This window comes from Miniopterus schreibersii (genome assembly GCF_964146895.1).
Source record: "Miniopterus schreibersii genome assembly, chromosome: 8".
Classification (NCBI taxonomy): Eukaryota; Metazoa; Chordata; class Mammalia; order Chiroptera; family Miniopteridae; genus Miniopterus; species Miniopterus schreibersii.
Genome location: NC_138109.1, coordinates 14,609,878 through 14,635,257, shown reverse-complemented (window position 1 = coordinate 14,635,257; position 25,380 = coordinate 14,609,878). Strand labels below are relative to the sequence as shown.

At 42.8% G+C, this 25,380-nt stretch overlaps 1 protein-coding gene across 1 annotated transcript in view; it reads right to left on the bottom strand.

Annotated features, from left to right (window-relative positions):
- The window catches only part of ARID1A (AT-rich interaction domain 1A), a 72,624-nt gene that overhangs the window by 28,338 nt on the left and 18,906 nt on the right, over positions 1–25,380 (bottom strand). Inside the window, exons 2-4 of the mRNA XM_081144148.1 lie at positions 15,666–15,878; positions 13,107–13,559; positions 11,941–12,057 (exon numbers count right to left, since the gene is read on the bottom strand). Coding sequence (XP_081000274.1) covers positions 11,941–12,057; positions 13,107–13,559; positions 15,666–15,878 — 783 coding nt within the window. The remainder of the gene's footprint in view (positions 1–11,940; positions 12,058–13,106; positions 13,560–15,665; positions 15,879–25,380) is intronic.

Here is a 25,380-nt window from a genome sequence, read left to right as displayed (position 1 = left end):
TGATCCTTTATGGGAGTTGGTCTAATAGTAAAAGCACTGGACTGGAAGTCAGGGAACCCAATGTTCTCATTTACTGAATTGGCCTTGGGCAGGTCCTTGACCCCTTGTGGGCCTTAGGTTCCTCATGTGTAAAGTGGGGGGTAAGGAGGAGTGATGGTGTTTATATAAGTGTGGTAAATATTCTGTGGACTAACTCATGCTGCCTCCATTTTACTCTTAACTGTAGAGGTTTAAGAAGCTGAAAACTACATTTCCCAGAATCCCTTGCAGATGAGTTTTATATACAATTCTAGTTCTACTAATTAGAAGTAGACTCAAGATTAAAGTATGGCAGAGACCATGTTTCTGTCTCCTTTACTTGTTTCTGCAGAGGCATTTTGGGTTCATCTTCCAGTTACCTGGGGGTTGGTTCTGGTGACAGCAACTGCTGCTGCTTCTTGATTCCAGCTTACTGATCCCCGGAGAGCAGATTTAGAGCCATCAATCTGATAGTGGCTCACAAGCAGGAGTTCCTTTGGTGGGTCAAATCTAGGTCTAGGTTCTGTTCCTGAAGGACAAGCCTAGGGGTTGTTCCTTCAATCTTTCTAACAACTTTGTAGGACCAATTCCCAATATGAAATGCCTACAAACCATACCTAGGCCTAGGATTCAGGGTAGAAACCACTGTATGTGACAGTATTATCAGATGATCCCAAAATAGTAGTTGTGGAGAGAGAGCAGAATTATTCACAAACATATTTTCTGCTAAGCCAGCATCTTTTGGGGAAAATAAGCAAGATGGGGGAGGCTAACTTTAAAATACATTTGTCCAGGACAACCACCTTCACTTCTTCCTTTTTACAACCTCCCTGCACCTTCTCCCTCTACTCTAAGCTCTGGAAGGGTTGAACTGCTCATATAAGATGAAGGTTGAGTCAGCACATGCTTTCCTTTTCATCTCTATATTCTCTGCAAACTTTTACTCTGCTGAGGATGGCATTACCTGCCCAACCCAAAATAAGTATTTTCTGGGCTTCAGGGAGGCCTGGGCTAGAAAGGGTACCAAGTGCCTTCCTCAGTGCAGGAAATGTATGTTTGTTAGTTCTAAGTGCAAAAGAATCAGGGCATGCCTGTCCTGACAGCCCTGCACAGCTAATGAGTAAATACAAGTTTGGCCTGCACAAGATCCCAGTTTATCTTCTTATACCAATTTCTGGCAACCACCAGCTTCCTATAGCAGGGCTGGGGACAAACTAAAAAACAATGCCAAATCCAAGTGGTATGTTTGGTAGGGGGTGGGGTGTAACTTCCCACCAGTCCTCATTAGGTAACTGACCCCAGGAACTACCACATTAGAGGTAAGGCTCAGTTAGTATTCAGACTAAAGTTGTTCTGAAGAAAACAAAAGGTTCCAGCAAGAGGAATCTGTGTGAGACACACAAGCAGGAAGCTGAGCTGAGCCACTAGCGACCAGAATAGAAACAGGAAATGGGCCCAGGAACAAGCATACAGAAATCTGCTACAAGCAGCACAGGTTCCAGCAGGCACCAGGCAGTATCAGGGCGAGAGCAGCGTGACTAAGATGGAGAATCAGATTGGCTAGTTCTGCCAGAGAACTAGCTTTCTAGAGAAGGGATGGATGGCTATTTGCACAGGGTACACGCTGCTCTGAACATTCTGGGCAGATATAACAGAGGGGGTAGGGATTTCCTTTTTCAGACTTTGTAAGAGCACCTGGGCTACAATTCAAGGAGAACAAGCACAGATACATGGTCAGATATAAAGAAAACAGACCAGTATAGCTTTTCTGTGTACCAAAATTGCTAGTGGCATTTGTTACCTTTGAAAATAAGCTGGCAAAAATCACTATGAAAAGTGACAAAAGGGAACGCAAACAGTATAAAATTTAAATCCTTCAAACATTCTAATTTTCTAAGCTTTTAGAAGATTTCTAAACCCAGATGACAAAAAGCTGGCTCTCAAGCTCAGTTAGGTAGCAAGAACCTAGGGGCTATTCAACAAAGGTTTATCACTGAGTATCTGCCTGATACAAGTGGTCAGATATAGACCTATATTCTCAAGCAGGGGTATCAACATACATAATCTATGTGAACATGAAGAAAGTGCTTGAAGAAAACGGGGAAGAAGTCTCAGGGAAGGGTAGGTTTTGAAGCCAAAGTAGAAGTTTACTGAGCGTTAAAAAAGAGAAGGGGGGGGGGGGGGGACACGACGACTGGACGGGAAGGGACACAGCATCTTAAGCAAAAGGAAAATGGCAGGAAGGACCAGGAGTTGTAAGGAGCTTAAGGTACACCTGGAGTGGCCAGAGATGTGGCTGTAGAGGTATGCTGGGATCTGTGAATGGCCCAACAATGGAGTCTGGACTATAGGCATGGAGTACAAGGACCACCAAAGCACCCGCAGAACAATTAGTGGTGGTCTTCCACTCTCACCCCCCACACTCAGAGCTCATTTAAATTTTACTAGACACACCAAAATTTATTGTATTCTGAAGTCCCCAGATTTGAAAACTTTACTCTCAGCTCTCAGGGTCTGACTCCTTGCTTCTAAATCATTAGGCAAGTGAATCGCCTGGGGATTTTGTTGACAATATTGGATTCTATAAAGCTAGGGTGAGGCCCCAAGAACCTGCATTTCTTGCAAGCTCCCAGGTGATATCTGTGCTGCTAGATAATGCACCACATTTTTTCAGTAACAAGAATATAACTAATTAAAGTTAGCATTAATCAGGACACTGTGTTCTAAGAAGAAAGGCACAGAATAGGACTTGATCCCATCCAACACAAGGGAAACCAAAGAACCAAACTCTAGTATATTTGCCACTGTTTAAGGTGATTCCCTAGTTGGTTAGTTCCTCCAGCAGGCTTGCCCTATGGATTTGCCCATCTTCCCTTTCCTACCCCTTCCGTCCCTTAGCTGCCCTTTTTACAACTCATCTGTGCCTCCATCACAAGGTCTGGGAAAACAAAAATGAGACGGAAATCCATTTATACTCCTTTTTAAAAAATATATGTTTTTACTGATTTCAGAGAGAGGAAGGGAGAGGGAGAAAGAGACAGAAACATCAATGATGAGAGTCACTGATCGGCTGCCTCCCTGCACGCCTCCTCCTGGGGACTGAGCCAGAAACCTGGGCATGTGCTCTGACCGGGAATTAAACTGGGACCACCTGGTTCCTAGGTCAACACTCAAGCACTGAGCCTTGCCGGCCAGGCTATATTTCTTTTAGGACAAGTCTAGTAAATGTTAAATGGCAAAGGGATTAAGGCTTTTAGCTAAATGAGAGGATCCTATTGTCCATGTCTTTCCTCTACTGGGTGGGATGCTACAAGGAATAATTCATCTGAAATATCAGAGAGAGCTGGATTCAAGTCCTGGTTCCGACCCTTAGTTTCTTATGATGTAAAACAGGAGTGATTACTCAGTACATTTCAATTCCTACCCTTCTAGGAGGACTGGTATAGGCTGTAGCTCCTTTCCTGGCCTTACTCCTGTGCCCTCTAAGATTTAGACTCTAGCCCTAGCCCATTTGGATCAGTAGTTAAAAGCGTCAGCCTGCAAATTGAAGGGTCCCAGGTTTGATTCCCAGGCCAAGGGCACGTACCTCAGTTGCAGGCTTGATCTCCCTCCCAACCCCCACATGCAGGGTGCGTGCAGGAGGCAACCAATTGATGTGTCTCTCTCGCATAAATGTTTTTCTCTCTCTCTCCCCCTTCCACTCTCTGAAAAGCAATGGGAAAAATATCCTTGGGTGAGGATTAAAAAATAAAAATAATTCAGATTCTACAGGAACAAAATAGTTCCCTCTATTTCCTCTTTTCGGGTCCTTGTAACCCAAACTCTTAGGGCCTGAGAGCATCACAGTAGTAAAATATGAGTGATAATAGCTACTTTGTTGTTAAGTGAAATCTAAAGAAGGGCTTGGAAACCTAAATGATGAAAGAATAATAAATAATTTAACAGACATTAAAAATCCCAATCCTGTTTTCTACCTCACTCCTGCCATCAATAACCTCCAGACTACCTAACTAGAGAAAACAAGTATGATCTAGATCTTCAACAGCAGCCTCTAGGATTTTTTCAGTCAAGGATATAGTGTTTCTTATAAGCTAACTTAGTGAGTGCCCTTGATTCCTTTCTCTCATGAATCCCAAAAAAGTGTGCATTTATACCCTCCTAATATTCTGCCAATCTTCACCCTGCTATCTGCCTTATACACATGCAGGTCTTGAGGCATTTGGGACGACTCAGCTGCCTCCTCCCCTTCAATGACTTTCAAGAGTGCTGTTTACTTGACACCTTTCCCTTGCTCGTTTCCTTTCCACCAGTCCTCAGAAACTAGGTCCTCTTCCTACCTAAAAAGGATCCCAATAACCTCTTCATGACAAATCCAACTTTATACTACTTGAAATATAAATCTTATGTTGACCATCTTCCTCACTCCCTTGGCTTCCAGAAATATGACACAATCCTGGTCCTCCTCCAATCTCTCCGGCTATATGGTGGTGCTTCTACACAATGACCACATGCATTGCCCAGGCCTCTATCTGGCTCCTTTCTTCATACTCCGTGGCCTGGAAGGCCTACTTCATTCCATGGTTTAACTATTAATCACTACACAGGCAACTCTAACTTCATTCAGACTCAGCTCTTATTCAAGTTTCAGTCTCCTATCTCCAACTAGTAACAAAGCATTTGTTTTTAGACATCTCACTACAGGGAACTTAACTTATCCTCAAAAATGAGCTTTCCTATTAACCTTTCTATTTCTGTCAATGAGGTTTCTCTTTCTTTTCCCCCCCAGTCAATCAAGCTCATTAAATTTTCCACCCAAAAGAATCTACTTATTCTCAGTTTTATAGATTCTTTCCTGCACATCTCACAACTGGGACTAGGTATCAACACAAATGAGAGAGAACTCCACACTTCTTGCCAGAAGTATTTTAACAGTTTATCTCCTTTCTAGACTCTCCCCCTTTCAAACCAAACTACACATCAATGGATCATTTTGGTAAAACATTAGTTTTATCATGTTATTGCCCTAATTACATATCAGCAGGCCTGTAAGATCAGATCCAAATGCCTTAATTATTAGCCCACTAGGTTAATGATCTAGCTTTCCTGCCGTAATTCCACACCCCAAGAAGCCTGATTCTGACCAGCCCCCCAAATGTCATCATACTGCACCTCACCCCCACCTGGCCTCTCTTCAGGCTGTACTTTTCCTTTCCAACCACACAAGTACTTCCATACCTAAATGGTATCCATCCATATCATTCTAAACTTCTGCCATGATGTCTTCCCTCAACTATTTAGACATAAATGGATCACGGATTTCTCCAAACTCTGACAGGCACACATTCTTCTATCTACTTTACTAATGAAACAGAGGAGGATCCTTGAGGGTAGCAACCATGTCATATTCAGAAGTACATGGTTGCTACTTTAAGAGTTCGGTTTACCTCAGAAGTCACTGAAGTTCAACCCTTACTACTGCCTACCTGCCTTCAATATAACACCCACAGCAAACAGTACACCAGGTTTTACTCCAAGAACAGGAAACATACCTACTTAAAAAAATAATTGTCATCCTCCAGATTACAAAGGAACTTGTATGTCACACTTGGGCTTAAACCTATAGGCAATGTATAGTGAGAGGTTTTAAAGCAGTAATGTTACTTGCTAGGTTTGATTTTTTAAGGTGATCACGTTGAGGACTGACTTAAAAGGAAGAGACACTGGACTGTCAGGAGGCTGTGGCAAGACACCAGATGAGGGACAACAGGGGCCTAAAAAAAAGCAGTGGCGCCCGGTTGGCTTGACTCAGTGGTCGAGCATCGACCTACAATCCAGGAGATCTTGGTTCGATTCCCGGTCAGCGCACATGCCTGGGTTGTGGGCTCAATCCCGAGTGGGGGGCATGCAGGAGACAGCTGATCAATGACTCTTATCACTGCTGTTTCTGTCTCTCTCCCTCTCTCCCCTTCTCTCCCCAAAATTCAATAAAGATATAGCAAAAAAAAAAAAAAAAGAATAAAGATGTGTATTTCCAAGTTGAATCAGTCTTTTTTTTTAAAGGCAGTACCTTTTGGAGCCCTGGTTGGTTTGCTCAGTGGTTAGAGCGTTGGCCCACATACTGAAGGATCCCAGGTTCGATTCCAGCCAAGGGCATGTACCTTGGTTGCAGGCTCAATCCCTGGCCCTGCCTGTCCAGGAGGCAACCAGATGATCTGTCTCTCTCACATAGATGTTTGTGTCCTCCCTCTCTCCCTCCCGCCCGCTCGCTTCTACTTCCTCTGAAAAACCAATGGAAAAAATACCCTTCGGTGAGGATTAAAAAAAAAAAAAAAGGGCAGTGGGGAAAGACAGGGGAAACCAGATTCAAAAGCCATTTCTGAGGTAAACTAGGATTTGGTGACCAACTTAGGAAGGGATATAGTGATGGGCACCAGAGTAGAGTGCTCCCAGGGTGGTGCTGGCAATGCAAGGGCTGTCCTAGCCCAGGGATAAACTGCACTGAGGCCACAGCTGCAGGTAGCCATTCTCTCCCAAGTCTCTTTTCTTTCCACTACTGTCTTACCTCCAGATCATCAAGAGTCAAACTATACTGTACGTCACCGTTATTATTCACGTTACCCCTGGCTTCCTAGTCTAGTAATTTTTTTTCTTCCCCTTTCAAAGGACTATCTAAGCTCACTGTTATTTAAGTATAGCAATGTGCAACTCCAGCACCACCTGGAGCTTGCTAGAAATGCAAATACTTGGGTCCCACCCCACACCTACTGAGTCAGAATCTTTCTGGTAGAGGTCAGTAATCTGTTTTAATTTATCCCCATGCGATTCTTACTGCATGCTAAAGTATGAGAAGCACTAATCTAGCTAACCTTTCCAGATCAGGGCTTTCAATCCTATATCCATTTTCCACTGCTAAATGGAAACCTTATCCCAGGTAAACTTTCAAGACTAAAATGTAAATTTACAAATGTGCCTCAGTAAGAAAAATTTGGGAAGTATTCATTATTCTAGGGAAGCCACATACACTTGAATCACTAAAATAGAAGCTTTTAAAGTTCATTCTCAAAAACTGACTATAGTCAAAAGTCAGATACCAATTTTCAGAGTCCCTTAAGATTCTGCCCCAAAATAAAGAAAATTAAAGACTTAATAAAACACCTGGAGATTTTCTCATCCATCCCTTAATATAAGGTGAAGTGGTAGCTATTTTACAAGATAAATGACAAACCTTAACCCCAAATTCTTTCTAAGTCACTGTCAGGAATCACAAATAAATTAATCCACTCTCTAAAATGGAGATTGGACCATCACATAACAATTTGTAATACCTGCCTTGCTCTAGCAATGAAAACAATAATCTGGTAATATGGTCAAGCTGTCCCGTCAGACATACACTTTCTGGATGAGCAATGTAATGGATACTGCTCAGGTTCTTCCGTTGAATGAGTTGGAGCCTACTATATGCCAGGTACTATGATGGCAATGAGCAAGACAGAGCAAGTCAGCCCTCACTGAGTTTGCGTTAAATTAGTTACTAAAATTAATATTGAGATAAGCACTGACAAGAAGCATGGGTGCTAAGACAGTCTATTACAGCACAGAAACCTGACACAGTTTAGACTAATAGATCTCTACCAGGGCTGCAAATCAGAATCACTCAGGTACAGTTTTTAACCACACCAAAGCCCAAGCCCAAGCCCCAAATCAAACAAATCAGAACTCCGTGAACCCTGGCCATTGATTTTAAAAATCATTCACTACCCAGGTAATTCTAACATGCAGCCAAGATAGAGATCCACCAGTCTTGGGATTCACATGATAGGTGTTGGGACACAGAGGTCAATAATACAGTTCCTGCCTTCTAGGAGCTTACCACCTAGTGGAAGAGACCCAAGTAAGTAGAGGTATCAGCAAAATGTTCTTGGCATCATGGAGCAAAGAAACCTCGTATACAAGATGGTGCTTCTCTGTCTACAAGGATGTGGAAGTGACCCCAGAAGCTTATATAAGTTGCTTTTACCTGTCAGCAAGGTTTAGTTTCTACAGATGAGTACTCAGGCACTGCATTATTCTTTACACTTTTTTATATCTTAAATATTGCAGGTTTTTCTTTAATATTGTGTATTACAACCTATTAATGCTCAGACAGCCACACTAGAAGAAACAATGAAGTGTCAGTGCGAATACACAGAATTGTGTTGGTTATCATATTATTAACAATACTCAATTGTCATCAGTAGCACACTGTGAAAAATAAGATTTTTTGAAACAGGTACAATTCCTGTTAAATACTGCAGGTTTTAAAAAATAAAAACTGCCTTTTTAGTGAAGCCATCATAGAAGTTATTTAAGTTTTAAAGCTTGATTAGGAAGAAGTTTTCTGAGGAAATGATCTTTTTTTTTTTTTCTTTAATATATCTTTATTGATTTCAGAGAAAGGAAAGGAGAGGGGGAGAGAGAGAGAAACATCAATGATGAGAGAGTCATTGATCGAGCCCACAACCAGGGCATGTGCCCTGACCGGGAATCGAACCCCGATCGCCTGGATCCCAGGCCGACGCTCAACAGCTGAGCCACGCCCGCCTGGGCGATCTTTTTTCTTTTTAATCCTCACCCAAGGATATTTTTTCCATTCCTTTTCAGAGAGAGTGGAAGGGGGGAAAGGGGGGGGAGGAGGGGGGAGGGGGGGAGAGAGAGAGAGAGAGAGAGAAACATCTATGTGAGAGAGACACATCAATCAGTTGCCTCCCAAACACGCCCCAACCAGGGCCAGGGACAGAGCCTGTAATAGAGGTACATGCCCTTGGCCGGGATCAAACCCAGGACCCTTCAGTCCAAGGGCCGACATTCTAACTACTGAGCCAAACTGGCCAGGGCTGAGGAAATGATCTTGAAGATGCAGTCTAAAATATGAACTGAGGGAATTAGAAGGAGAAGTATATTAGTCAAAGAGAAGAGTGTGTGCAAAGAAAGGTCTGGAAGCAGAAAAAAGCATGGGGCCTTACAAAAACTGAGAGAAAGCTGAGAGCAAGGCAGAAAGCAAAATAGGACAAAGTAAAGGTTCTCAAAGAGCCAAACCTGGACAAACGGCATCAGCACCTTCGAAGCATGTTAGAAATGCAAATTCTCAGGCCTCACACCAGGCCTACTGAATCAGAAAATGGGACAGGTGGGGGTGGGGGGGCACAACACGACAGACAGACAGCCTAGGTAATATTAAGGATTTGGGAGTTTATTCTATGATTAATGAAAAACAATTGAGAGGTTTTAAATAGAAGGATAACGTAATCAGAATAATAGCAGCTAAATGGTTTGGCATTAACAGCTGAGCAAAAACTCCTCAAAATCTAATTTTTGTAATAATCAGGATCAGAAACCACAGTGAGTCTTTAAATCAAGGGTCACAATCATGTTGCTTTTAGGGCTAAATGGTAAGGTAAGTGAGTGAAGAGGGTGATGTGGAAACTGGAGGGGCTGTGCTCCAGTCAGCCTAGCATCCTCTCTGGAGCCAAACACAAATAGGTGTTTGAGTAAAGGAATACACTGGCAAACCTTCAGGATCCCTTAACACAGCTGCTGAAGAAAGGAGAGGGCCCTTTGTAGGGAATCCCGACGTTTCCTTTCTTCAGATGTGACTGTTTTCCAGCCTGGCTAGGCAAATCTGGCATTAAGCCAAAATTTCAAAGAAAAACCACCTTTTGTTTCTTGTTCCAAGGAGCAGAGGATAAAAAGCAATTCAACAAACAAGATGCCAATAACCCAGCCAGCTCACCTCCCACATGGAGCTTCCACCACAGAGCAAATGACCCATTTGGATGAATCTACAGTAGAAGCCTGAATTTGGGAATGCTCCTTGTGATTGGCTGCCTAGGAACAACCCTCCCTTGGGCCCAAGAAGCTGCCAGCACCTTCACTTCAGTAGGTCAAATCAGAAGCTCTTGGTCTCAATAGTACAAGGCTCTCAACTCTTAGAAGACATACAATGTGTTTGTATGCTAGGCTTCTCAAGACTAAAAAAAATACCAACTACATACAGTTCTGTTAAAAGGTCACCAGGAGCAAGCAGAAACTATTTGATGGGGTGGGGAGCAACTTACAGCACTGGCATAAATCCACCAATTTGGGTTCTTGCTATAATAGCACCTCACCCAGATTTAGCCACAGACCATAGATGATGAGGGAGTGGTTACACATGTCTGACTAAATCAGGTTGAAAAGCACATTCCGGTGAGTTCAGAATGCAGAAAAGAATTGCAACAGACATTAATGAAAAAAGAACAAAAAGCGATTGCCTTATTCAGACACTTCCTCCCCCAAATCCTCAGCTGAGAAAGTCTCAGGAGTCCAATCTGACAGTGGCTCTTCATCTTGGCCTGAGAAGCCAAAATGACAGGTGCTGAGGGATTCCACAGACCTTGTCCTACTAAGGTTATGGCTCAGAGATCTTCAGGAGAAACCAGGAGAAGCTTCATGATAAAGACTTCTGCCTCCTACCTATTACTCAAAGATCCAGAAACCATTTTTTCCCCAAGTCAGACTAACTGAAGAGAGACGCTTCAATTCCAAGTAGAATCAAAATTTCAAAAGACTCTTGCCTGGGCATGTGTAGCTGAATTTCCATTCCTAACTGAAACAGAATTGTAATGGGAGAGTTTGCTACTTACTGTCTTACTAGATTTTGGAGAAGCCCATTTCACTTCTGAGATTAGTTTTCAGAACCTGAGCGACTTGCCCACATGTAGTAGCAGACCTAAGACTAAGGGTAAGTGTTCCCAGAACCAGCCAACTATAAAATGATTGGTGCAAATTGCCCTTCAGGTATCAAGTACAGTTCCCCTATGCCCTCTTGGATGATGACGTTATGGATGCCTACAACGTACCAGGCACTCTCTCTATATTAACCTCTTTAATGTTAATAACCACCCCCATGAAGTGGATACTTTTAGATTTACTTTACAGATGTGGAAACTAAGGCATGGACAGGTGAAGTGACTTCCTCAAGGCTACAGAGTTAATGGCAGAATCAAAATGCAGACCCAGGAACTCTGGCTCTGGAGCCCAAGCTCTTAATCAGCAGACTATACTGCCTTTCTCAGGATACAGTCAATCCATTCCATAAACATTCATCAAGCATCTGGGCACCAAGCATTCTACTAGACAAAAGCACCTATTCACACAAAACACCAACCAGAAAATCTGCTTTTATTCTGTCCATGCTCAATGGGACAATTCATGCTGAATGCACCCCAAATCCTACCTCTTAGCTGAACACTAAGACAAAAACCTAAAATTAAGACCTCAACAGTAAAGTAAAAAAAACAACCCAAAAATCAAAAACAAGAACAAAAACAAAAAACCCACTGAGACTTCTCTGAACTTTGATGGAGAACAGACAGTGCTTCCAACATCTCCATCTTCTCTGTCTCTCGTATGGTCCATGTCTAAGAGACCAACATTTAAAAATAAAAACAAAAACTCTAGCCAGGCCGGGTGTGGCTCAGAGGTTGAGCATCGACCTAGGATCCAGGTGATCAGGGTTCGATTCCGGGTCAGGGCACATGCCCGGGTTGCAGACTCGGTCCCCAGTTGGGGGCGTGTGGGAGGCAGCTGATCAATGACTCATCATTGATGTTTCTATCTCTCTCCCTCTCCTTTCCTCTCTCTGAAACCATTAAAGATATATTAAAAAAAAACACAAAAAACTCTAAACTGAGATCACAAACCTATTCCCTGCGCAGATAGCCAAAAACCAGACACTCTTCGAGGTCAGTCCATAAATTCCTATTCAGAATTTTGAACCTGAATTCAAGGAATAGCTCATTGTTCATTTAGCTTAATACCACAAAAACATCCAACCAGAAACCAGTTTTCTTTGCTTTCCTCTCTGCCTCCCATCATCTTTTAGAGGGAGGCAGGCATACTCACAGGCAAGCTTGAGGGTCTTGACTGAAGACTCAGGTTCATATCTTCTTGCCCTCCCTTACTGGAGGTCATTGAGGGGGTTGAGGATGCCTGAGACCCAAATGAATCTTGCGATAATTCCTAAAACAAGAAAAACAAAAGCTATGAAGGCCTGGCACTGACAACCAGGTAAGCTTGCTTCATGATGAAAGGGCTATGGGACTTTCATACAGGGGAAGCTGGGTGGGAGAGACTACCCACCTGCACACAATGTCATCTGAAGGCAGAAAAATACAAGGTCTGGCTCTCCAGAAAAGAATGTCAACAGTGGATGTAAGACTCTTTCTGATGGCACTGTTCACCATTTATCGCCACCCACAGGGAGAGCTGTTCCTTGGGGTTAAATTCTAAAGTCTGGCTAACTAAGTTATATCTATGAAGGAATGAGACCAATTAATTTAAAAACAACAAAAAACCCACGCATTAAAATGACTACCACTTCCTTCAAAGTCATTGCCTTGGAAGGAGATAGTTTTCCAACAATGCCACCAATGCACAAAATCTTTAGAGGATCTATCATCACTCAGTCATTTCTCCTCTTTCTGCTCTTTAAAAAATAAAGCCCAAGGTAGGCTTCATCACCTACCTTGTTCACAGACATGGCTACAAATAAATTATAGCTATTTCCAAAAATCAAATCCATCCTCAAAAAAATAAAAGGATTTGCCACCACTGAGAATATTCTACAGAGTGTGCTATAAGCTCTGATGGCAATTTCATATGAAGGGGCCCAAAATATTTTGAGCAATAGCAGAACGAAATAGCAGTTAGAATGAATGTACAGTATAGCCTCCCAAATTTATTGTTTTTAAAAAAGACCAAATTTAGTTGGATGCCCAAGTTCTAAATGCTAGTTTAAAAAAAAAAAATCTGTCCCATTATCTTCAATTTATCTGTCTATGCAATTTTCCATTGCCTTATTTCTTCATCAGTAAGGAGGGATAAAGGTTTTAATGCTGTTAAGGTTATGCCTTTATTAGTTCAATCAATCCAGTTAGCATGTTTATCAAGTTTAATCGGTTTTTAAGTGCACTTTAGAGAAGTAATCTGTATGGCAAAGTTCTATGACACCAACCCCCAAGCTGTCTGTGGTTACATGTGAAAAAAAGAAAGGGGCAGGGGCATCTTACCTGTGGTGGAGGGAAGCGCTGCTGGGAATAGGCAGTTTGCTGTGACTGCTGTGACTGGGACTGAGGGTACGCAGCCTGCTGGGAGATGGTCGAGGATGCTGGCTGCTGAGGTTGCTGCTGCTGGTAGGGAGACTGTGCCTGCGGCTGTGAGTAGGGGGGCTGGCTCTGGGGGTGCTGCTGGGTTGTTGACTGCTGGGAGGGATATGGAGTTGGAGACTGCTGATGTGGAGGCTGGGATGGCTGCTGGGAATATGGAGGCTGGGTGGACTGGAGCTGTGGTGGCTGAGACTGCGGCTGCTGTTGATATGAAGGTTGGGCATGAGGAGTCTGGGATGGTGGTTGCTGGGAGTAGGGTGGCTGCTGTTGCTGGGGGTGAGGACTTTGCTGGTTGTAATATGGAGTCTGGCCCTGCTGACCATATCCGCTGGGGCCTTGTTGCCCATAAGGAGGAATCTGTAGGAAATGAAAGGATGCATTTTTAGCACTGACTCTTCTGGATGAAGAAAGATGTGATAGCCCTGGCCAGTGTGGCTCAGTTGGTTGGAGTGTATCCTGTACACAGAAAGGTTGCGGGTCTGATTCCCAGTCAGGGCACACACACAGGTTGTGAGTTCAATCCCTGGTCGGGGCACATGCAGGCAGCAACTGATCGATGTTTCACTCTCACATCGATGGTTCTCTCTCTCTCTCTCCCCCCCCCCCCTTCTCTCTTCCCCTCTTTTGCTCTAAAATCAATAAAAGCATGTCCTCAGGAGAGGATTAAGAACAAAAGAAAAACAAAGATAAGATATTCTGTCAGAAGCTATGCCCTGCAAATGGGTATAGAAAGCAGGCAAGGCAAGCCTCACACTTAGAAGGCCCAGAGTATTTCCACCATCCTTGTCTAAAATGAGTCAGGAAGGATGGCCAAGCTGGATTACCAATTGGTTTATTTACAAGTGGACTGCATTCATCCACAGAAAATTTACACTATTTAATGTTTGGGCAATTTATAAGAGTTTAAGAGTAGCTGTTTTCACCATGGGCCTACTCTTTTTATCATGGCCTGGACTGTTTTTATAAGCCCTAGGAACCTGTATCCTAGCCACAGTGAATGGTCAATAGCAGCCTGGCTCAGCTGACTGAAAACCTAAGGTTTAGTAATCCAGCCAGTGTACAAATCACTAAGCTACTCTGGTTCTCTTTTTCATTTAATCTTCATTCAAAAAAATATTTGAGAACCTACCTGCTTACTTTTACCGGGCACTATTCTAGACACCGGGAATACATTTGGTAAGTAGGCAAAACAAACAAATAAAAACACCAACAATAATATCTACCCTGTCTTGCCTCCATTTTCTCATTGAAACAAACGTGATAGTACCCCATTTTTTAATATTTAAAGGCATACTTTGCTTTGAAGTTTTAGGAGTAAAGTTAGGTTTTATATTCTGTCCCTCACCATTTTCAGTACGAATATCACTCAAATATAAATGGTAGAAAAAGTAGTTAAGACAAAATGACTATAAAAAGATAATGGTGCAGATGACCAGACAAAAGGAGAAAAATCTTAACATTTTAACAGCACTTAGCATTCTAACTGTTCAATCTTCCCTTTTTCTTCTACTCCCATCCCTCCTAAACATTCATTGTGAACCAGAAAGGACACATGGTATGAGTGGTTTCTCTTGGTAGCACTGAATAGGTGCTCAGCCACTACCTTTCTTTCTTCCCAACTCATTCAGAGATCACCACTATGTGGGTACAAGCAGGCCAAAGAATAAGACAGATATGTACAGCCTGTGGCCAGGGAGGGAGCAGTTTTCCCTCCAGTACACATGGGATGGTGCCTATAACCTTGGCCTTATAAGTAGCACACTTTAACTAAAAGCAAGTTGGCCTATGCTCCTTTCAAGGGGTTTAGAAGCCAAAGATATGTTTGTTTTCCCCTAATAGTACAGGGATCTTTTTTTTTTTTTTAACACTTATCATGCCATGAATTCATAGGGAATGCACTTTAGCAGTTCAGGCTATTTTCCATTGGTTCTCACAAAGTGTTTTTCTCTGGGTGGAGCAGGCTGAAGCTTCAGTTGAAGCCAGGTATCTTTCTCTTTGGCTTCCTTTTTCTGATCATGTTCCTTCACATGTTTTAGGAAGCTATCTAAGCTCTTAAAGAGTGTTTAATATGCTCAATATAGACATTAATTCTCTTGGCAAGAATCTTGCCCTTAACTTGTTTACAACAATGTCCACTGCATGCTGGGTGACACTGTAGACTCCTCCAGTTTTGCTATGGTAACATTTGTGGGGGATTCCTTTTTGAAGTGTCCCTTCTCTTGATGTCTACATCACCTTTCTTGTAGATTTGTATGTATGTGGCCAAATAAACAACTATGTTTTCTAAAAAGCCTAGAGAACATACATCCGGTGCATCTCCTCTTTCCCTTTGTGTTAGTCATTATGACGAATTACTGGAAGATGGCGGTTCCAGCCAAAAGGCCAAAGACATGTTCTGATTCTATAGCTCAAGACCAGATCCTGGACAGATTAAGGGTCAAAGTAATAGGAGTCACCATCTACCTGCTGTGCATAAGAGAGGCCGCCCATGGTACTCTGCGCCCGGCCCTGCATGGTCATCGGGTACCGCTGCGGGGTCTGGGATCCATATGGCTGCCCTGGGTACCCATGTCCTTGCTGTGGTCCTGATGGAGGTCCCTGTTGTTGCGAGTATGGGTTAGTTCCACCATATGGCTGAGGTCTCATCTTGCCCATCTGATCCATTGGACTGGATGGCTACAAAATAAAGAGCATTTCATTAACCTGAAGCTTTCACGGCCTCTGGCCAATATGAACCCAAACATACAGGTCTATACACCACATAGAAAAACAATTACTATGAAAAAGTAATGGTACAGATCCAGTAACCCTTGGGCAAGTCATTTAATCTTCCTCAGAACCTTGATTTATCATATGTAAAATGAAAATACCACTGGTCCGTGACAGCATCTTGTAAGCTATATACTACTGCCTTGTAAGTGTGGTATTACTTAAGATCCAAAGGACAGGCCAGGTGTGGAGCAATGAATATACGTACTCTAGGGTGTAGAAAATCAGAACAAAGGCCCTGCAATTGGGAGAAGACAGTGCTACTATACTTTGCGCCATGATCTTGTTCAACGCCAAAACTGATGCTTCAACACTATGGTTGGAAATTCAAATACACAAGCACCTAGATGTTTCCATTCTTTAAACAGTGAAATCTTTTTTTCTTGCATATCTATAGCCTGTTTGCACTATGGCGCAAGCACTTAAATTTATGTTTTCTTCCAAATGGGTAACATGGCTAAGTTACTGTTGTTAAGGGAACTGTGACTTTTAACTTATAGCCTTGTGCATCTTACCTGAAAAGTTCATCTCCTTTAATATTCAAGAGTTTGAGGGTGTAAGGAGGATAGAACTTTTGTCTCTTCAAAGAACAAGATATAGAGGTACAGCACAGCATTAATAATGAAAGCTCAAAGTTCAAGTCACAGGTATTTGGCTACAAACATAGTTTTCTCTCAGTCCTTTGTGGGGCAACAGGTTCAATGAGCTCATTCGCTTGTTGACATAACTTTATCCTATTGGAACTATATAGGACAGAGCCCCAGAACACTTTCCCCTGCCAGAAATGCCTACCTATATCTACTGGTGTGGAGGGGAGGGGGTAAGGTTCCCTAAGCATCTTACAAATAGATACACCCAGGTTGGAGAGTAAGCCTAGGCCTGACATAAAACATGAAAGTTAAATCTTAAATTTGGGGTGGGCAATAGATATTAATACTCTGGGCCTGAATATCAACTCTGAAGGAGTTCAGTGGTTCACAAGCTTTAGCATGCATCAAAATCACCTGGACGGCTTGTTAAACTACATACTGCTGGAATCCACCCTCAGAGTCTCTAATTCTGTAGGTTCATGTCAGGCCTAGGATACGCATTTGTTAACAGTTATCAAGAGATGTTGATGCTGCTAGCCAAGGGACGATACTTGAAGAACCACAGGACTAGCCCTGACAGATTTGGCTCAGGTGGTTAGGCATCATCCCGTGCACAGAAAGGTTACCAGTTTGATTCCCAGTTAGGGCACATGCCCAGCTCATGGGCTCAATCCCCAGCAGGAGGCATGCAGGAGGCAGCCAATGGATGTTTCACTCTCACATTGATGTTTCTCTCTCTCTCCTTGCCTCTAATAATCAATAAAAATATTTTAAAAAAAACAAAACCACAGGTCTATATTATATGTAGTTTTGGTATTCTGTAGTTAATAAATTATAATTTAAGGTAAGATGTTAAAAATAACAAAAACCCCTCCAAAATAAGGGGGCAGCCCTGGCTGGTGTGAGAGGGGTGTTGAATGTGCAGCCCATGGGCTGTATACTGCCCACAAAATCATTTGGTCTGGCCCTGCCAAGGCAATCGCAGGTGGGATTCGAAATTCAATAAATCTAGGAGCTTTTTTCATAGCTAATTTTTAAGTCGATAATTTTGTATGGCCGTGAATGATGTTACAAATATCCAAATGGCCCTTGGCAAATAAATGGTTCCCACCCCTGGGTTAGAGCGTTAGCCCCCACACCAAAGGATTGCAGGTTCCATCCCTGGTCCCTATCTGGACATGTTTGGGAGGCAACTAATCAATGTGTCTCTCTCACATCGATGTTTCCATCTCTCTCTTCCTCTCCCTCTCTAAAAATCAATGCAAAAAATGTCCTCGGGTGAGGATTAACCACACACAAAAAGAGGCGGCATTCAAACAACTGATTCTCTGTACATATCTTTGGGGGCGGGGGGCAGAATACTACCTAAGTGTTTTATAATAGAGAAAGTCAAGCTGTCATGAGGAAAATAGATAAGACAAAAAGCCACAGGACTATTCTTCTAAATATCAAAAGGAAAGAAGTAGAAGTGATGTTCTCTCTAGGCTGCAGCTGAAACCTTGCTACAAAGGTAACAGTGATGATGGGAGCAGCCTCATCTAAACTACAATCATAGTAAAACCATGTCCCAAATCACTACTACATGTCAATATTGAAGTTCTATTTCCGACATAATGAAAACAATTTTTGCCAAGTCCTGCCTCTGTATCAGAAGCTCTAATAATGTTCCCAATCATAATTTGGAGCTACATGAATTCTTTTGGGACTCTTTAGGAAGTTCAAATTTAATTACAACTGGACTAGTAAGTAATGAATAGCATGTGGTCTTCCCCAGTACACCTGGAGCCAAAAATCACCATTCTCTCCTGTAAAGAGATCAGGGGCTTACAAGGCCGCACCATGCACACATAATGAGGAGATCCTTATCTCATCCCACACTACAGCTGCTGTCCATGTGGCCCTCAGGTGAAGGAACTACATTTGCTGAACAGAGATGAGCCCACTCCAGGTATTTCTGCCAGTCCAGGTCTTCCCACAACACCTATGGGGCAGTCGTTACCATAGTTACCATGGAGCTTCTAGAGTAGTAGCTATTAACCAGGGCTACAGATGAGAATTTTCTGTGAAGCTTCACAAATGCCTGGGCCTCTCTATAGAGATTTCAATTTAGTGGGTCTGGAAGGGCTTGGGCCCCTCTCACCCCTACCCCTGAAGATTCTTGGATGACTGTATACTAGCTGAGAACCAATGATCTGGAGAAACACTACTCAATAAATTTTCTGTGATGTGTGACTATTAAGTACTTAAAATATAGCTAGTGCGACTGAGGAACTAAATTATTTATTTTTAATTAAATTCAAATAATCACATGTAGCTAGTGGCTATTATACTGGACCACACAGTATATGCTCAAAAGTCATTTTCTTCTCTCCCTGCTTAACAGCTCCATACTTCCTACCTACTATCCTATTACAACATCCTGTACAGTATCACATAGAAAGAGCAAAGAGTGTAATTAATCCATAGACAAGGGTTCAGATCCTAACTCTATCACTGCCTGACCTTTAACACAGCAGTTTTTCATCTAAAATGCACACAATACACTTCACTCAATGTCTGGTATTTAAATGTCCAATAAACAGTAGCTATTATCCTGGCCGGGTAGCTCAGTTGGTTGGAGAATTGTCCCGTACATCAAAAAGGCTGCAAGTTCAATTCCCTATCAGGGCACATACCTAGGTTGAGGGTTTGATCCCTGGTAGGAGTGCATACCAGAGGTAACAGATCGATGTTTCTCTCTCACATCAATGTTTCTCTCTCAAAAAAAAAAAAAAAAAAAATCCTTGGGAAAGGATTAAAAATTATGATGATGATAAACAGTGCGCTTCTGTGTGACTCCTCCACAGTGTGCCCCAGTTCTACACATTTTTTTCAGTCTCACACCAAAGTCCCCCATATAACGGAGCAGGCCTAGCTCTATACAATGGTACCCTTCTGCCCTGCCCTGTCCACAATGGCTTCCACTAGCAGAAATCCAACCCTTCAACATGAAGCTACTTCCTACTTCTTCAGTACATTCTGATCTCTCACATTTCTAAATGTCCTATTGTAAATTCAGTCAGAATAAGGTTTATCACTTAGTTGACCAGCTAACTGACTGACTCTCTCAAGACTAAGTTGTAGAAAGCCAGAGATTAGGCCTTTTATTTTCAAAGACCCCACGTGCAGAGCAAGGGCTCAGTAACTTCAACATGCCAGGCTGCCCCACTGCAAGAAGTGGGTAGGGGATACTAATCGAGAGAAAACCCAGATCAAACCATCTACCCATAGGGGCCAGGGGCACACTCTAAACCTGGTTAAGACTTTTGAGGGTAGAAAAAAAGCAATGGAAAGAATATCCTCAGGTGAGGATTAAAAAAAAAAAAGTGAGTCGCACTGAAATAGGTGAGGGCAGAATAAACAGCCAAGGGAGAACAAGCACACTTTTGAGACGAATCTTATGTGCCATCCTATACCAGAGAGGTCTTCCAACTATACAGGCATACCCCAGTACTCTGCTTAAAAACAAAAGGCAAGTTACCTTTTCATCTCTCACAGTAGGGGAGCTGTACCCCCCCATGGAGGACAGCTACTTACACAGGAGCTATTTACTAAAGGGTTTAAGGATTCTTTCCTCAATTTTAGGAAATCTTTGCAGACTAAAAGTAAACACAAGTCAAAGAAATTCTTAGTCTAAAAATAAAATTAAGACATTTCCCTTTCCTGGACATCAGATTTCTGATCCCCTCCCTTCACCCAAGTGTTATACAGAGCATGCAGCTTAGCGCCCTGGCCAGTAGCTCAGTTGGTTAGTGGGTCATCCTGACATGCCAAGGTTGCAGGTTCGATACTCTGTCAGGGCACATTCAAAAATCAACCAATGGATGCATAAATAAGTGGAACAATGAATTGATGTTTTTCTCTCTCAAATCAATAAAATAAAGTAAGAATATGCAGAGCTTAGCAAACTAAAATATATTCAGCTCCAACCATCAGATTACTCTGTTCTCATGTCAAAGTTAAATATCTGCTCCTATCAGAAGGGAAGGTGGGCAGGGACCTAACTCACATTTCTGACATTAAAACTATTGTGAAAATTTGTAATTTGCAGTTATAGATGAAATGCCATCTTCCAAAACCTTAAAACAGAGACAGGCCTTAAATCTTCACTAATCAGTTTATTCTAAAGTAGCAATTTCAGACCAGAAAAATCCCTGCTACATGCAAGATAGAAAAGCCAGCCAGTATCAGCAGTCTGCAGGCACCAAGGAAAAGGCAATGAATGGGAAAAACCAAACTCTGGCTGCAAAGAGCAAGAGATTGCTCTCTGGGAAAGAGAGAGGAAATCCTTTCAATGGGAAACCACAGGAATAGATTACTGTGATTACACTTCAAAAGCAAAGGCTCTGCCATAAAGACACATAATTGAGAAGAAAATGCTGCCCCCTTGGAACAGGGAAGTCAGGCCCCCTGCTATATACCCCCCTGCATTCATAAAAAATAAAAATAAAAAAGGGGAAAAGAGCCATAAGAACCCCCACCCCCATCTTCATCCACCACTTATCTCTTTCCAGATCACTGGCTGTGTTACAAACTGCCTGCCAAATGAAATGCATCAAAAGATGCAGTTTAGGGGCATCAAAGGCAAGGATGCCTAGCAAGCTGGTCCCTCTGAATATATTCAGAGCAGCCTGCAGACTAACCACATGCGTAGAGAGTTCCCCTGTCCCAAGCAAATGGAATTACAAACCCTCCAGACCAGTGGGCTAATGGAATCCCTTACAACTTCTTATTGCACCAAGGAAAGCCATAATGACCCTCAGGAGTTGCTGAGATATAACAGACTAGACTTCAAATTCTCCAACATCTGACCAAGACTGACTGATAGCCGAGAAGACAGCATCAGAAAGCTACTGTTCACCAAAATGCACCACACCACGTGGCACTGCGTTAGGAAAAGAGAAACTTCTTCATTTTCTTGAAATAAAAGTCCAACTAAGGAAAGCTCCAGACCTCAGTTCCAATCCAAAGATGCAGAAAGAAGTGACCAGGCAGCAACTCTATGGAGCCAGATTTGGACTGGCAAGAATACCAAAGAGAGGGATGGGCCAGCATTGCCAAAAGGTGTCCATCAGAAAGAAGTCTTGACTACCATTTGTTCTGTCTTCCTAAATACCAACTAGCTGGGGCCAGTATAAACCTAGAGCCCTAATCTTGGATTTTCGACAATTACATATTACTTCTTACTCCTTGTGCTTTCAATTTATTCTTGGCCAGGTTTGTTGTATGACTTTTAATAATAACAATTTTAAAAAGCATCCCTGGCTCTTTAATCGAAAGAACCCCCTAATTGATTCCCACAGTAATTAACCTGCATTTTACCTCAGAGAGCGGTAGTTAAGGAAGTCGGCACTGCTATTTATAACTCATCTCAAATTGAGGGCAGACTGCCTAAAATCTAACACATCCCAGCTGTACTCCTGTTTGAACTGGGGCCAAGGGAATTTTTTAAAGCAATCTTGGCACCGAATGAATGACACCAACAGTATGAGAGCACGAGCAGTTGTGTTGTGGTGACGTAGTACTGGAGGTGGAATGGGAGGGGGCCAGTGTACTGTGATCCCTCTCGTGCAGGCCTGCTGCTTGCTGAGTCCCAGTACAGTAAACTGGGAACCGCCCACTGAGAGCCAAATACAGGAAAAGGCTTTTCCTGTGGAACGCCTTGAAGTGAGAAACACATGGCTAATCTGCATAAACGCGAAGCCACACCGCCCCTGCCAGGAAGGTTAGTGCTCGTAATCTCTGGCCATGAAGCTGGCTGCCTGGGAGGACTTGGACTGGCGCCTGATAACCCAGAAAGAGCCGAGAGAACAGATGGGTAAGGACCCCAGCAGAAAACAGCCCCGGGGTCACATGACTCGCCACATGGCCCCGCCAGCACAAACTATTGTCTGGCTTCAGAGCTCTCATACAAAGACAACCGGCCTCAGCTTCCTGTGATTACAGGGACAGGCGGCAGCTGTTGATCCAGTTCCCGTTTTTGGCCCTCCCCTGTTGAGAAGCATTCCAGAAAGGGAGAAATATAAAAGTTAAGGCCTCAACCAACTAATGTGGTAGCTCCACGTGGCTCTACTCAAGATCTTAGGATGGACAGAACAGACTTCCATAAAAGAACCACTCTTTATACCCTGATACACGAGTTGACCAGTGTAAATCATTCTCATTGTGTCCCCACTCCCAGAAACCTGTAGCCAATGCTCCCTCATCCTATCTTTTCTCACCTCCCCAGTATTTCATGGCTTTGAAGACTGGTCAAGGACTCCTACCCCAATTGAGGAGAAACTGCCTAGAAACCTGCTTGTTTAGTTCTAGCCCCAGACCCAGCCTCCTAAAATAAGGAGACTCCCTTCCTTTTGTTTTGCATTTAAACTGTCACGTTTTTCTACCTAGAACAATAAGAGATTCCTAACCTCCTATTTTGGCCTCACTAGAGACATCATTAAAGATTTCCTGAAATTAAACTGGTAATATTAAAATAAAAATCTCTCATCAGATATACCAACACCTGACCCAGGAAATCAAACTCACTCAGCCTATGATTATCATTCATAACACGATAATCACCCCCCCCACTCCCACCCCATTTTCTCCACAAATCTTTCATCTTAGCTCTAGTTAATTCAAGTTCTCAACAAACTGGTCATCTGCCTATGGTGAGAGAGATATCACCTAGTTTGCAACTACCACACCAAAGAGACAGGTTTAAAAAAAATTTTTTCAGCCCTGGCTGGTGTGGCTCAGTTGGTTGGGTGATGTCCCGTGCACCAAAAGGTTGCCAGTTGGATCCTGGCACATGCCCGGGGTTATGGATTCCATCCCCAATGGGGATCCTGCAAGAGGCAGTCAATCAATCACATTGATGTTTCTCTCTCTTCCTTCCTCTCTAAAAAAATAAAATAAAATTCTTTCAAAGCTCCGTAAGTGTCCCAAGTTGAATATAAATTAAAAATCAAAAGTGAATGAAAAGTTCTAGCTATTCCATTCTGCTTACAGAAATGATTTTACAATATCAGACATCACCCAAAGCACTAGCCTGACCACTCTTTAGCAGGGTCTGCAATCAGACATCAGACTCAGGACCTTCCAACCCCGACTCTGTCTCTAAAGTGATACAGAACAAGACAAGAACCTGGCTCTCTCCCAGGCTCAGATATATTTAAGTTACTCTGCTCTATCTTTCCAGACCAGAAGATCTGAGAAAACTCACCAAGGGTAGAAGAGAGAAACCAAAGGGGGAAGAGTCATTGAATCACCTAGCAAACACTCAGATAATGAGAGCCAACTGTAATAACCACCTCAGCTGTCCACCCAAAAGAGGCATGTGAGAAAAACCACAACCAGGTGGCTAGTATTTCTTCATTTTTTCTTGAGTTCCAGGGAGAACCTTTCAAATAAAGCAGCTAGAGCACCAAACTAATGAATTCAACAATAGAGTCCTTCTCCTCATCCAGAACACTTTCATTAGCCACCTTTTAACAGAGAAAATACTGTTCCAAAAATGATGAAGATAACTTTTTTTGAAGACCAAACTTAGCTAACCAATATCTCCCAATTTCCAACAAATTACAAGACTCTAAGGAAATCACACAGCTAGAGAAAAAAATTCCTTTAGGAACTTCTTAAAACCCAAGGTTATAAAAATAGTAAGGCCTAAGAACGATAATTAAACAGGAACTGAAATGCCATTTGATAAAATTAAACCTCCTCTTCTTTACAACTTCTTAATCTCAAGAGTAAGGCAGGCCCCACTGGCCTGGCTCAGCAGTTGAGCATCAACCTATAGTCCAGGAGACAGTGATTCAATTCCCTCTCAGGGTTTTGGGCCCAATCCCCCAATGGGGGGTGTGCAGGAGGCAGCCAATCAATGACTCTCTCATCATTGATGTTTCTCTCTCTACCTCTCCCTTCCTCTCTCTGAAATCAATAAAGACATATTAAAAAAGAAAACACAAAGCCACATCATGGTGAAGAGAGTACTAGACTGAGAGAACACTTGGATTCCAATTCCAGTTCCCTGAACAACTCCCTGGGGGGGAGGGGGGGCAGGCAAGGCACTAACCAGGTTTTACCTTAACTTTCTCAGCTACACAATCGAACCTTGCCCTACAGATTCTGAATCAGCAGCTCTAGGATGGGGCCAGGAATCTCCTTAGGCAATTCTCATGTACAGTCTGAGAGCACCTGGGCTACATGGCCTTCCCTCCAAAGCTCCCCCCATCTCCAACACAGAGTGACTCTAGAACTCATGCACATTCAGTTTCCTTAGCCAAACAATTATTTGTCTGAAGAGGGCAGTACATGGCCAAGAGAAAAACCAGGAATGCACCTCAGATTCTCAGATTCCCAGATTCCCTTTCCCTGGCTGGTGTTTTCAGTGGTTAGAACCCGTTGGCCTGCGCATGGAAGGGTTGCAGGTTTGATCCCTGTGCAGGAGGCAACTAATCAATGTGTCTCTCACATCAGTGTTTCTCTTCCTCCCTCCCTTCCACTCTCTAAAAAAGCAACAGAAAAAATATCCTCGGGCGAAGATTTGAAGAAAAAAAAAAAAAAGGTTCTCAGATTCCCAAGTAAGCAGCATTCTCAGTCAAAGCCAAACTTTCCCAAATTGCTGTATCCAGTCCCTGACTATCTTGTTCCCTGAGCACGTATCACTAACATACTGTATGCTGTGTACTTATTTACCTTGTTCACTGTCTGCATCCTAGACTAGAATATAAGCTCCAGGAAAGTAGAAAATTATGTGTTAAACAAACTTTCCTACTTTAAAAGTAGGAAAGGAC